At 38.3% G+C, this 13,904-nt stretch overlaps 1 protein-coding gene across 1 annotated transcript in view; it reads left to right on the top strand.

Moving 5' to 3' along the window:
- Positions 1-13,503, top strand: part of ILDR1 (immunoglobulin like domain containing receptor 1) — a 15,442-nt gene extending 1,939 nt beyond the window's left edge. The window contains exons 2-8 of the mRNA XM_015814915.1: positions 2,403-2,573; positions 5,718-5,867; positions 6,399-6,518; positions 8,240-8,386; positions 10,099-10,203; positions 10,874-11,700; positions 12,296-13,503. Of these exons, the coding sequence (XP_015670401.1) occupies positions 2,403-2,573; positions 5,718-5,867; positions 6,399-6,518; positions 8,240-8,386; positions 10,099-10,203; positions 10,874-11,700; positions 12,296-12,337 (1,562 nt within the window). The 3' untranslated portion in view covers positions 12,338-13,503. The remainder of the gene's footprint in view (positions 1-2,402; positions 2,574-5,717; positions 5,868-6,398; positions 6,519-8,239; positions 8,387-10,098; positions 10,204-10,873; positions 11,701-12,295) is intronic.
- Positions 13,504-13,904: the final 401 nt, after the last annotated feature.

Here is a 13,904-nt window from a genome sequence, read left to right as displayed (position 1 = left end):
GCTGTACTTGTGCAATTGGTTTTTCTTGCCTAAATGTAGAACCTTGCTTTTTTCACCATTGAATTTCATTTTGTTAGATAGTGCCCAGTGTTCAAGTCTGTCCAGATCCTTCTGTATCTTAAGCCTGTCTTCTGGAGTGTTGGCTATTCCTGCCAGCTTGGTGTCGTCTGCAAATTTGATGAGTTCCCCATCTATCCCCCATCCAAATCATTGATGAAGATGTTGAAGAGCACTGGGCCCAGAACAGAGCCTTGGGGCACCCCACTACACACTTCTTGCACACTTACTGCACTTACTGGTGCAGTAAGTTCTATAAATCAGGGGTCTCTCCCCCGGTCTCTGGGCCAGTACCAGGCTGCGGCATGTCAGCAACCGGTCCACACAAACAAGGAAAGCCCCATCCACAGAATGCAGGCAGCACACAAAACCATGCCCCCTCCGGTCCGCGGAAAAACTTCTCTCCACGTAACTGGTCCCTGGTGACCCAAAGGTTGGGGACCTCTGCTGTAAATCACTGAATAAAAACAGTCTTGGATGGACTTCCATCTCAGCCTAAAGAGAGTGTCACTATATTCTATTCTTTCAGGGATATTCTTTATGGAATTGAATTCTTAGATCAGATATGAAGGCCGGAAATCTTTCAGAAGTAGCTGTAGTTCCTGTAGAGAAGAATTCGGGTAGATCAACAATGTCTAGAAAGTGGACATGTTCTATTTTGGTACTGTTTTTCAAATCATGTTCCAGTCTATATACAGGATGTTTTACACAGAGCTCTTTTCACAATGTTTTTTTTAAGCCCCAACTTGAAAAATATTTTCCCAATTCATTAAAACTTCCCTGGAGGTATAATACTTGGATTATTTGCCCTCCAAATGTAATAGACTCAATATGCAAAGACTAGGCTATTGAGGTATGCAGATGTTCCAGTTCAACAGCTATAATGGCTACTCCATTGGAAAAGGGCAGGATAGTCCATAGAGTAAGCATTTTACATAACTGAGAAACTGCTTTAATATTTCTCATATAGAATTACTTTAAGCACTGTTTATAATTCAAAGGAACAAAACTGCTGAAATAAAATGAAATGCTCTTCTTTCTATTCTCTGTAGTCAGTAATATTTGAATTATTCCACATAAGGCAGCATATATTTATTTATGTTATCACAAGTACTGTGATAGCTTTCACACTAGAATATTTATTTTATGTTATCTCGTATACCTTGTGATAGAGAGTTCATTGGATTATAGCTAAGATAATAGGTATATCTAATATAACTATGTATTAATAATTTATTTTACTTAAAAAAATTATAAAACCACCCAATTCATACTTTACGACTCTGGGCAGTGTGCATCAATACTTTTAAAATGTTTTAAGAAATTGCAAGTTTAAAGCATTCCCTTTTCAGTGTGCCCCTAGAATGATACATATTACACCTCTTTTCTGCCAGCATTGGTTATGAGTTTGCTTCGGGATCCAATTCAAGGTACTAATTTTGACCTTTAAAGGTGTTAGTTTTGACTTTCATGGCATGAGACTAGGTTATTTGAGGGATAGCCTCTGCCTGATTACATCTGCTGCCCCATCAGGTCTGGCAAAAAAGGCATGTTGTAAGTCTCATCTTCTAGGGAATCACATTTGGTGATCCCAGGAGGCAGGTTTTCTCTGCTGCGGTGCCCACCTTATGGAATCTTCCCCCTCCCCAAGTGAGGTTAGCTCCTTCCCTTTCAACATATTACAAGCCTCAAGACCTGGCTATGCTATCAGGCTTGGAGGTCCCAGGAACCAGGAAGATTTTGCAATGACTCCCTTATGCATTTGCAGTGTTGCAAAAAATCTATAGGAGCTGATGAAGTGGTGGAGTCAAAGATGCAACACCTATTCCATGTTGCTGTTAATTTTTTTGTGGGAAATATTATAGGAGATGACCAGGCTGAGCCAGTGGGTGGGGTCAAATGCACCATCAGTCTGGAGCAAAAGAGAAGTATGTCCAGCCCAGCTTGAAGCCTGTTGACTTTACCTTGACCATTAGTAGATCAGATTCTTGTGTATAGGTAGAGTGAAATAAATTTGTAGTTCTTTTGAACCCTATCCTGATTTCTTAAACCTGACAAATATTTGAAGACAAACACTAGAACAGACATGTCAAACTCGCGACGTCACGTGACGTCGCACAACGTATCGGAGTTTTTTCGCCGTTGCCAGCAATGGGGTGGGCACGGCTCCAGTACGATGAAACCGGCCCACGGACCGGCAGTTTGACACCCCTGCGCTAGAAGCTTCTTTTTTGGCAGACACTAAAACTGACTTCACTTTCACTTTTTCACACCTCTTTCCTAGTTTGCAACTATAATACTTAATATCCCAGAATACCATGTGTTGTTTGTGTTTGTTCCTGTAGGTTGTTTCTCTGTTCTCGTGACAGTGCCAGATACTGAGCGATACACAACTTTATTTGCTTCTGTGACCCTCCGATGTGACTATAGTACTTCAGCACCACTACAGGATGTAGTTGTTACCTGGCGCTATAAATCGTTTTGCAAAGATCCCATTCTTGATTACTATACTGTTGGTGAGTACTTCTGCTAAGGATCAGCCAAGGATTACTATCTACAAAAGTAGCATAATATAAGGAAGGAAATTGATTTTTTTCCCCATGCACAAAATCTTCAAATACTTTCCCTGGAATATACTATGGCTGATGCATCAACAAACTGCTCAAAGAAAAAGATCTGACCTCAAAAATGAGGAAGGAACATTAAAAAGAAATGACAGAATTTGTAATGCCTATATTGAATCAACCATTTACTAGGCTGCTTAGTTGTATATAATACTACAACAGAGTAAATAAAACATGCATGACAAATTAGATGCAACATTTCAAAGAAATAGCCCCAATGCAGCGGTGGGAAGAATTAGAATACATCTATAAAACTTACTCCAAACTATGGTTTCAGAGAGAACTGGTATAAAATTTTTACAGGTAGTAGTCAACTTTGTCAATAATTTACAAAATAGAGAACATAGTAATAAATGTTGAACATTCTATGAAACAGAAGAAGCAGTCTACTGTATGTATGGGATATGTAGACATCCCCTAAGTATTGGAAAAAATTCTCTGTTCAGAGAATTTTAGGGATCACATTCAAAATGGAACTGCATTTTTATTAGCTATAATCATAGAAAACATCAATAAAAACAACATTAAGATACATGCTTACAGCTGTAAGGACAAACACTGGAAGAAAAACTGGCAATATCAGATTAGGAACTTAATTTTGGGGAATATCAACAAGATGAAAATAACAATAAATATACATAACAAAAGCTTAACTAAATTTAAGCAAGAATAAATTCCACATATTAGCATGGTAAATACAGTTAGAGCAGTGGTTCTCAACCTTTTTAATGCCGCGACCCCCAACCGGTCATAAGTCGAGGACTAAACTGGTCATAAGTCGAGGACTAAACCAGTCGTAAGTCGAGGACTACCCAACCGGTCATAAGTCGAGGACTTTCCCTGCCCGGGAGCACCGCGCATGCGTGGTTCTGCCCCCTGCGCCGGCCGAGGCGTAGCTGGCAAGCGGCAGAGATGGAGCAGGCCGACCACCAGCTGGCCCAGCTCAAGGGAGGTAAAGGGGAAAAAAAATAGCGGACAGCCTTGCTTGGCGACCCCCGTGAAATGGTCGATCGACCCCAAATGGGGTCCCGACCCATAGGTTGAGAACCACTGAGTTAGAGTATGGTTTCTAATGCCAACAATTACTGTAAATCAGCTGAGGTACAAAGGGGAAGGTCAGAAATTAACTATTTACCTATATTAATTTAAGAGTGGTTTATTCTCTTTTTTGACATTTATGTACAATATAGTGCGAATTTTGGTATTAAGCTCAAAAATTTATACTACTTTTTATATCATAAAAACAATGTAATACACCCTGCTTGTATCTTTTATTAATTGAACTTCAGTAATTATCTCTTTATTCATAGATGATTTTTTTGGGAAAACGCATCTTTATTTTGAATAAAATAATAAGCACAGAGTACTGTTGATACACATTTTAAAATGAGGAAATGAATATATACTTGTATATGCTGTATTATTGCTAAATAAAGTTTTAGCTGTTAAAAAAAATAGCCACTTCCCTGGATTGTGGTTCAGAAGTCCACCTTTTGTGTGTAGCTAGGTTTTGGTAATATAAGCCAGATTGCTTGTCTCCAGAATGAGATTTTGAATGAGGAAAGCTTTATTATAAGCCAACCTGATGTTAAGCAGCAACAGCCTAAAGCCACCGTTGCCAAGAATCTAATGACTGTTCCTTGGAGTTGAGAATAGGAGCAATCTATGCACTCTTCCTCCTTGTCTCCTACTATATCTTGGTCTGCCTTCCATATCCAGATTGCTACAGTACTCAGCAAATCACTCCCCCTCCAAACTCTGTCAACTCACATACAAGATAGAAGATCCCATCTGCCATCTCTATTCAAAGTGTCCAAGTCAGAATTAGGAGAACTATACAAATAATGAATTAAATTAAAATGAAACTCATTGTTTATTATTACATAGAATTGTTATGGTCATTGTTTATTTCTGTTAAAAAGCCTCCTAGGTCCATCATTTTCCATTCCCATTTATTGACAGATCCCAAGAGCTTAGCCTATATTCAGTTATTGGCGTGGTTGACATAATATACTGTTCTAAAATGTATTTGCTTGTTTGCAGTTTTATGTGATCTGTGAACTCATCAATTGTTTGTTTAGTAAGACATGCTTCAAATGTATGGCTTATACAGTATAACACAGCGGTTCTCAACCTATGGGTCGCGACCCCATTTGGGGTCGATCGACCATTTCACGGGGGTTGCCAAGCAAGGCTGTCCACCATTTTTTTCCCCTTTTCCGGCAGGTGCCTTACCTCCCTTGAGCTGGGCCAGCTGGTGGTCGGCCTGCTCCATCTCTGCCACTTGCCAGCTACGCCTCGGCCGGCGCAGGGGGCAGAACCACGCATGCGCGGCGCTCCCGGGCAGGGAAAGTCCTCGACTTACGACCGGTTGGGTAGTCCTCGACTTACGACCGGTTTAGTCCTTGACTTACGACCGGTTTAGTCCTCGACTTACGACCGGTTGGGGTCGCGACATTAAAAAGGTTGAGAACCACTGGTATAACACAAGAGACTTATTTTGTTACAGGTTTGCCAGCTCTTGTTCCTTTTTTGCCTACCAATGAATTTGGCACACCAGTTGCTTACATCTGCTTATTTCAGTTGTCTTGTGCCTTTTTTTCCCACCAAAGGGGATATAGTTAGGATTACCAATCATTGGTTATCTGTTTTCTTTAAAAAAATATATATGTAGCTATACCATCATCACAACAAGGATATTGTGCCAATTGCTTCTGCAATGAGCAAAAATGTTTTTGTAAGTAAGAAGGTTTTTGGAAGTGAGATTATAATGCTAATGTAATCACAAAAGGAACAAGAGGCAGTTTGTTGTCTTTTCTAAATCTGTTGTAAATATTGGAATTTGCCGCAATCAACCTAAAAATCAAAACTAAAAAACCCCTAAAGAACATAAAGAACTTCTTCAAGAGGCTTTGTTACTTAATACAATCCTATCTTTTCTACTGCTTCCACTATTAAAGGAAATTATACAAAAGTATAAGGAAAGGGGGAAGTTTGTTTCCAAACAGTATAAATAATTTGACATTTTATTTGCAGCCTATCAGGCATACCTAGATCTTGGCCAGGATCCTTCCAATGACTGCAATGACAACCAGCGGGAAGTGCGCATTGTTGCTCAGAAAAGAGGACAGAATGAACCAGTGTTGGGTGTGGATTACAGGCAGCGAAAGATCACAATTCAGAATAGTAAGTGATCTTTTGATATATTAGCAGTCTCAAAAATCCCTTCCAAAAATTAGTCTAACAAATTATGTATTATGTAGTATAGTATGCTTTTGGTACTCCTTTCTAATGCTTTATGCAATCCTCATTTAATTCTGTCATCATACCAGGATATATAGGAATATTTGAATTATTAATATAATTTGAAGGGCATCAGATTAAAATAAGATGTTTAAATGATTGTTACTAGTAAGAATGATAGTTACTGGTAAGTATTTACCAGATCAGTATTTATGCAGCTTCTAATTATTCAGCACTATTTTATGTCCATTGTACAATAAATTTTCCTCAGGATTCTTTTCTTTGTCTGCATTAATTCAGATTCGCACAGTATAAAATAAGCCTCCAATTGCATTGATTCTTACCATGCCTGAGCATTGCTCAAGATTATAGTTGCTGACTTGTTATTGCTGAAAATATTTATTCAGAAATTCAGGTCATTGTCAGAAACTAACACTGGTAGGGTTTCATTATGTTGTTTTCCATTTTATACAGGAGCAGATCTTTTAATTAATGAGGTTATGTGGTGGGACCATGGAGTCTATTATTGTACTGTTGAAGCTCCAGGAGACACAACTGGTGATCCAGACAAAGAAATCAAGCTCATTGTTTTGAGTATGTAACATCATTTTTTCGGGTCAAATTTTAGGATAATTTTCTTTTTCTGTACCTACCATGCTGTTTTTGAATAAATAATGGAAATAATGCAAGAATTGTACACTGATTGTCAAGTTGCATACTATTAAGTTCAGCTAGAAATTCCTGGTGAACAAAGTTGGATTGCAGCATTCAATTAACTGTGGATGTGTTAAACTATTGATATGTTTTTAAAAATCCCATCTCATCTATATGGTGGTATCTTCTTCACTCTTAGGTTCTCTATCAGAGGCCTGGGAGTTTGAGGGTTCTTAGTTGTTCCTAGCACTCCACTTTTCTGGAGATGATGTTGTTTCTGGGATCTGTTCAAGCTATTCTCCCAGCCTAGGAGTCACAGCTCCAAGAGCTCCGTGAACTTCTGGGATCACTTTTGCCTTTACTTTCCATATTGTACTTTTCCAGCTTCTCATACTATTTCCTGATGTTGCTAAATCACTTGGCACTGCTACATGTATCACCACTGCTGTCTTTTGGTCTTTGTCTGCTATCATAGTGTCTGGTTGATTGGTCAGTACCATGGTTGGTATTGACCAATAGTCCACAGGATCTTAACCCACAACCTTCTATGGAATCTCACATCTGAACTTGGGATATTCTAGCACATAGATGTGCAGATGTTCCTATATATAATACCAACTACTTGGTTGTGCCATTCAGTGTATGCTGTTCCTGCCTGCATCTTACACCCTGGCACTGTGTGTTGGACTATCTCTGGGCCTGTATGGACATTCTGCCTCTTGGGTCCTATCTAGTGTGGAAGACCCCTGCTTCTACAGATCTGATGCTTAGTGCCTGTTCTTGAGTTGCTATGATCAGTGCCATCTTTTAGTCCAGCCACTGGTAGGATTTCCTAATGTCAATCATCTCAGCTATCTGTCAGTGATACATCCCATGCAGGGTCTTGCCCTGCAGTGGCACTTCCTTTGCTTGATCTTCCTCCCATGTCTGGTACTGCTTCAGGCACTTTTTCAGCAGCTCATCTTTGGATGCTGTCTTATTAATGTACTCCTGGATGCTCAGAGGTCTGCAGTTATTTTAAGTTTCTAATGTTTCCTTCTCTGGTTGGCCTTAGCTCATGTGGTATTAACTGCTACTGCATTCCTTCAAGGTCATCTATATGATTCTGTATACCTGTCCATGATTTCAGCCTTTTTTTAGTGGATTAATGCAAATGTATATTGCTATTTGGATACTTTGGGACAATGTCATCTGACTCGTCTATGATCATTGCTTCTAACAATTCTAACAAGATATTACAATAGAAAATATAATGAAATATCTAATTAATCCTGGAAGGGAATGTTTTAAAGTCATATTAGTTGTGGAAAATTATCATAATAAATAATGATTCAGGATATTTTCATGGAACCTTAGGTGGACACCTTCAGATTTGGTTTATCAAGCTTGCTAATTTTATCAATACTAAACTGTGTATAATTGAAGAAGAAAGGAATAGATTGCATTTTTTTTTCTTACAACCACATGGAAAGTTGTGAACGAACTAAGATTTGAATCATTCTGTCTGAATTTAAGCACTTGATATGAAAGATAACATCAGGAAAAATTGGGAACATTTTATCTCAGTCTGCAAGATGAGTCTGCAGGTACCTAGGAACGGAGAAAGCAACAAATACGGAATAACCAATTTTTTTGGGGGGGGGGCTCTTTACTTGATGCAGATTGGTTGACAGTAATCTTCATCCTCCTGGGTGCCTTCCTCCTCTTCATGCTAATTGGAATATGCTGGTGTCAGTGCTGCCCTCAGTATTGCTGCTGCCATGTGCGCTGTGCCTGCTGCCCAACCCGTTGCTGCTGCAATGAAAAAGGTAATCCAGAATCCTTAAAACATAATGCACAGAAGAGGCATGCTTAAATGTAGGTTGCTTCCATGTGTACTTCAGTGACTTCGGGAAGTCAGAACCAAAAGAAATACAACTCAGTCATGCCCAGAAGGTACATTGTTCCAGATTTAGTGTCCCTCCTGTTTCATTTGTCCAGTTGTTTTCTATTTAAAAAAAAATATTTAGAACACACTTAGGTATTTTTTTTAAAAAAAGTATCCCACATAAAAATACCGGTAGCAATAAACTTCATATAATTAAAGTTCAGTCAGTGCAGAAAAAACTTTCATTTCTGTGTCCACCAGTCTAATTCAGGCAGCAATATGAGGAGGACTTTTGCAGATTTTAAAGTATAGAGTAGCATGAAGGGAATTTTAGAACATGATCCCCAGACCTTGCACCCATGTTTTGTTTGCCATTCCCTTTCTCCACATATTTATGCCATTTGTAGATCACATCAAAGCTGTTGTCTGCTGTGAGGCAGCTTTTTGAATTAATGGTCTGCTTTTTTAAAAAACAACAACGCTTGAGCGTTTGTAGTATTGACATAAAAGAAATGCAGCAGGGCTCCCATGTGGTGTGGACACTAAGGACCTCAGAAGAAATGGTTACCAATGCTTCAGAAATTCTGTAACACTTCCTTCAGTCCTTAAATATATAGAACAGCTTTCTTCAACCTTTCTGCCTTGGAGGAATCCTTGAAATAATTTTCAGGCCTCAGGAAACATCCCTCCAAAAGTTGCAAAAAACTGGATGACTTCACAATATAATTTCATTTCTACACAATCCATGTTTTACATTGCTTGCAATGACAACAAAGTGGAACACAGTGGCTGAATTGCAGTATGTAAAAAACCTCACCTCTGCGAGTACTAGCATTGTGTACTACAAAGTTCAAAAAATGATTTTTTGTGGGAGGAGATTTCATAGTTTTTCCTAGGACCCCCACCAACCTGTAATAGACTGTATTTTCTATAGTTACTGCCATGTAATTGAGGCCTAATCATAATATCTTTGTTCCTTCAATTAGGTACATTCCTGTGAAAAGGAATGTAAGGGGGTTTGGCTGGAATGCAAAAGTTGAAAGACCTGTCACCTTCATATTGATAAAATGAACATTTTATCATTGATCTTAAATGTATCTTAAATCTGCAGGTAATCCTTGACTTAAACATTTCAATTGCGCTCAAAATTTTCATTGCTAAGCAAGACAGTTAAGTGAATTGCATCCCATTTTATGACCTTTTTTCTAGTTGCTAAGCAAATCAGTGCAATTGTTAAGTGAATCATGTGGTTGTTAAGCGAATCTGTCTTCCCCCTTTAACTTTGCTTGTTGGAAGCCAGCCGGGAAGGTTACAAATGGTGATCACATGACTTCAGGACTATCATAAAAACATGCCAGTTGCCAAGCACCCAAATTTTGATCATGTGACCATAGGGATGGTACAATGGTTGTAAGTGTGAAAACAGGTTATAAGTCACTTTTTTCAGTGCCATTGTAACTTTGAATGGCTGTAAGTCAAGGACTACCTTTACTTTAAAATAAGTGAGAAGGAACCTGATAATCATCCTTGAAGTGCAATGATTTTTTAATGTAACTCTGAAAAATACAAAGCAATTCTATCAACTTGGCAGTTCTGTGAGGGGCATTTAAATGTAGTTCAGGTATAATATCAATTTTTTTTTCTATTCTCTAGTCATGGAACGGCACCACTTCGTGAAACAAGCTCAACAACTTCTTCCATGGATGACACACCACTCTCAGTCATCTTCATACCAATTAAACCCACTTTTGCAGAGAGGTAGAGCCCCAAGGGATGTTGTTCCTTTGTTGAAACATTTGGTTTTTTACTTGATTTAGAGTGTTTCCTCTATGACATTATACGTAAATGCTTCTTTTCCCAGAGGCACAAGAGCACAGTGATGGAGAATTTAAGGGCAGTTGAGGGATATTTTTTTTTATCATTTGAAGCTATTTGTCCATGGAGATCAGATAATATTAAATATTCAGTTTACTATCTGGGATTATTTGTCTTGAGTATTGGCTTTCTTTTTCGTGAACTAAATTTCTAGCTTTTATACGATTACACTTGAATATAACCAGAACTTATCCTGCCATTGGCTTTTTGCATGCCAATACTGCAGGGTTACACACAATTTTTGAAACTTTGATCCCTTTGAGAGTTGGCCATAGACATAATTAAGTAGCATAATGCTGAATCAGTTGAGAGAAGCTATCCTTTTCAATTTGTGTTATAAAAGTGCTTTGCTTTGCAAAGGTCCTTTGTGCTCTGTGCAAAAGTAACTTTTTAAGTGTGTTGTATTTAGGAACATGCCATCTGTCAAAACAAAAGAGAGATTATTTGATCATTAGTATATTTATATCTTGCTTTTCTATCCAAAGGTACTCCCTTTGGATAGAAATTAATTGAAACATTTTACATTATGTTTTCTGTAATTTATGTTCTTCAGACGTATCTCTCCAAAGCAGCCAACCATTAATGCCCCCACTTGCCCAAATGCCTTCTAGCAACAAGATCTTGGACCATCTTGAATCTGAGATCAGGAACCTTAATCTTTCTCAGCCTATGCTACCTTCACATCCTGTTGGAAGCAGTCAGCATCCCAGCATTCTCTCTTCTTTGGGTTCAGAGATTGTGGAACGCAGAGTAATCCAGTTGCCTCCTATTGTTGAGCATATCCCATCCTCTCAGAGATCTAGCAGGTCATCACGACCAGAGAGGTCTAGACATACTTCAAGACCTCGGAGCAGCACAAATGAAAACCAGAGGGAGGAGAGAAGATGGAGGCATCGTTCATCTTGGGATGATGACTCTCCTTCCAGCTATGATCAGGAACTATGGGACAGGCATAGAAATCACAGAACTGAATCACAAAGATATGGCAGCCGCAGCCATCATGATAGATACCGGAGTTCTACAACAGATATAATACCCACCTCACGTGGCAGAAATAGTTTTGATTCCCATCTTGAGACCAGAAGAGGGTATTCTGGACAGCACCACTCTGGGAGAAAAAATCAACATTCACAACGACAAACGTATCAACATGACAAGAACTTTGGTCAGCAGGGTCATCGAAGACATCGCAGTTATTCTCCACCATCCTCCTGGGAGTCATGGAGCTCCTCTGAAGAACAGGAGAACTCCCGGAAAAACAATAGGCGGCATCAGCAGCAGCATTCCCCAGACTGGCAATATGAAAAACCGCCTAGTTATTGTTCTGTTGAAGTTACCCCAACCAAGAAGCAGAAACTCAGAAAGTCGGCAGAACAGTCGGTAAATTGTGTTATCATAGCTTTTATGATTACATGAATTATTCTGTCCTGAAACATACATGCTGGTCTGTAAGAGAGAGGAAATAGAGAATGGGATACAGAGGGAGGGTGGTGCTTCATAGGGGAGATGCTGCCACCAAGTGGGCACAACTACAGGGTCCAATAAGATGGTGTTATTTGATAGAAGGGATCCAGGGCATGACTTCTCTACTAGATCTGGTGGGGCAATCAGAAACAGTGAAAAAAAGATGGTGCCTCAAATAGCCTGGCCCTATGCCATGTAGGGCCTTATAAGTAATAACCAGAGCTTCACAAGAACTGGCAATGCATGTCATATTGTAAAGCTCTATAATGTTTTCCACCCAAATCAAAGAGAGGCTCGTCAGTGCTCTCAGCTTCTTTACATGCTCAAAATTCAGTAACTATTAAATAGCATCCTTCACTCCAATATGTTAAGGATTGGATGGCTTCAAATCATGCAAGTGTAAAATGTACTTTAAATTAATAGTCCTAAATGATGAAGTTCATTATAAATGGCTGCTGACCTGTCATCTTTCCTGCCGTCTTACTAATAGCAGTTTTCTTTTTTCTTCTAGGAAAAAGGCAGTTCTCGCAGTGGGATGAGTGTTGTCATTTAGCCTCTTCACTCTTATTACTGTATATAATGAGATTTCAGTGTCTGGCTGAACAGATTTTCATTCTGTCTTTTAATATTATTCACTAAGTGCATCAGTCATTAACAGGTTTATTTCACCATCACCATCAGCCTGCACCTTCTTGTATTAAATGTTTTTAATCTTTGTTGCACTTTGAAAAATGCAGTAAGATTTTTTACAAAACAAATTGTTTTTACAAAACAAATACTGAAACATGAATGATTTCCTTGCCTGGGTCTTGAGGTCTTACCTGGATCTTAATATTCTTACTAAGAATACAAATCTGCAACAGTTCATTAATTGGTGGGGTAGTTTCTGTTACTCCAAAAGATAACACTTTTAATCCTGGATAATGAATTACACATACTGTGTAATAAGATTTCTAGAAAATTTTGAGTCAGAAAACTTTCAGATACTAGTGCATATATCTAGTATCCACATTGTGCACAAATCTTTTAGCTACATTATTTGATGTCGATGGAAATGGAGCCTAATTTGACAGGTTTGAACATTCAAAGAAATTAAAAAGTTGATAAGTGAAAAAATATTGGAAACAATGTTGGGCAATAGGCAATAAAAATAACACACATTGCTGTGTATACCCAGTACATCAAGGAAAGTGGCTAGAAGGATGTATCTTTTAATGAGTGTTAAAACATGTCCAGTCACATCTAGACCGTATCTTTCTAAGTCTGAGGCAGATATTTACAACTGCTCAAACTACTTTCATCATTAGGAAATAAGGTATAGAGTGAAATATTGATGGTTATAAATATTGACGGTTATAAATATTGATGGTTATGGAGTGGTGCTGTTCAACTTTTTTTTATTAATCATTTACATGAGAAGTTGAGAATGATTATCAGATTTGCTAATGATACAAAACTAAGTGGCAATTACTAATATGCTAAAAGAGAAAACTCAGAATGATTTGTATAGATAATGTAAAGCTAGAAGCCAGGTAGAGATAATAACAGAATGAAACTAAATGATAGTAAATGCAAAGTTACTCATGAAACAAATGCACAAACGTAAGATAGGTGACACTGAGCTTGATTGTAATACTTGTGCAAAAGATCAAGGAATAGTTGATTAAAATCTAATTATGAATCAGAAGTATGATTAGATTGCAAAGTAGGCAGTTTGATGTTAAACTTCATCACGACAAGTATAGTTTCCAAATTAGGAAATTTACTTATTTGTTACATTGCATTGCTCAGACTCCACCTTGATTACTGTGTTCAGTTTGGGCACTATGTTTTACAAAAGATTCAAAGAACCAGAGAAAGGCAGTGAGGATGATAAGGTGTCTGCAAACTAAGTCTTTACAAAGAGGGGTTGAGGAGTCTGGGTCCTAAACTATTGTACCGGGACAGAGTACGTGACTTTGATTAATACCCTGCCTTCAGGTTCTTCGCATCCACCATACCTCCTCTGATATCACTACCTTTTCTAGATTGAGTAGGAAAATCAACAAAAGGTTTATATGTAAGTATACTTGAATGGTAGTAGAATTGTTTATGAAGTCACGGCTCTTGCTAAAGCAGGA

The sequence above is a fragment of the Protobothrops mucrosquamatus genome, unplaced genomic scaffold, assembly GCF_001527695.2.
Source record: "Protobothrops mucrosquamatus isolate PMUCROS unplaced genomic scaffold, P.Mucros_1.0 scaffold_96, whole genome shotgun sequence".
In the NCBI taxonomy this organism is placed as follows: domain Eukaryota; kingdom Metazoa; phylum Chordata; class Lepidosauria; order Squamata; family Viperidae; genus Protobothrops; species Protobothrops mucrosquamatus.
The sequence above is the reverse complement of the archived record's forward strand: the minus strand, read 5'-3'. Positions and strand labels throughout refer to the sequence as shown.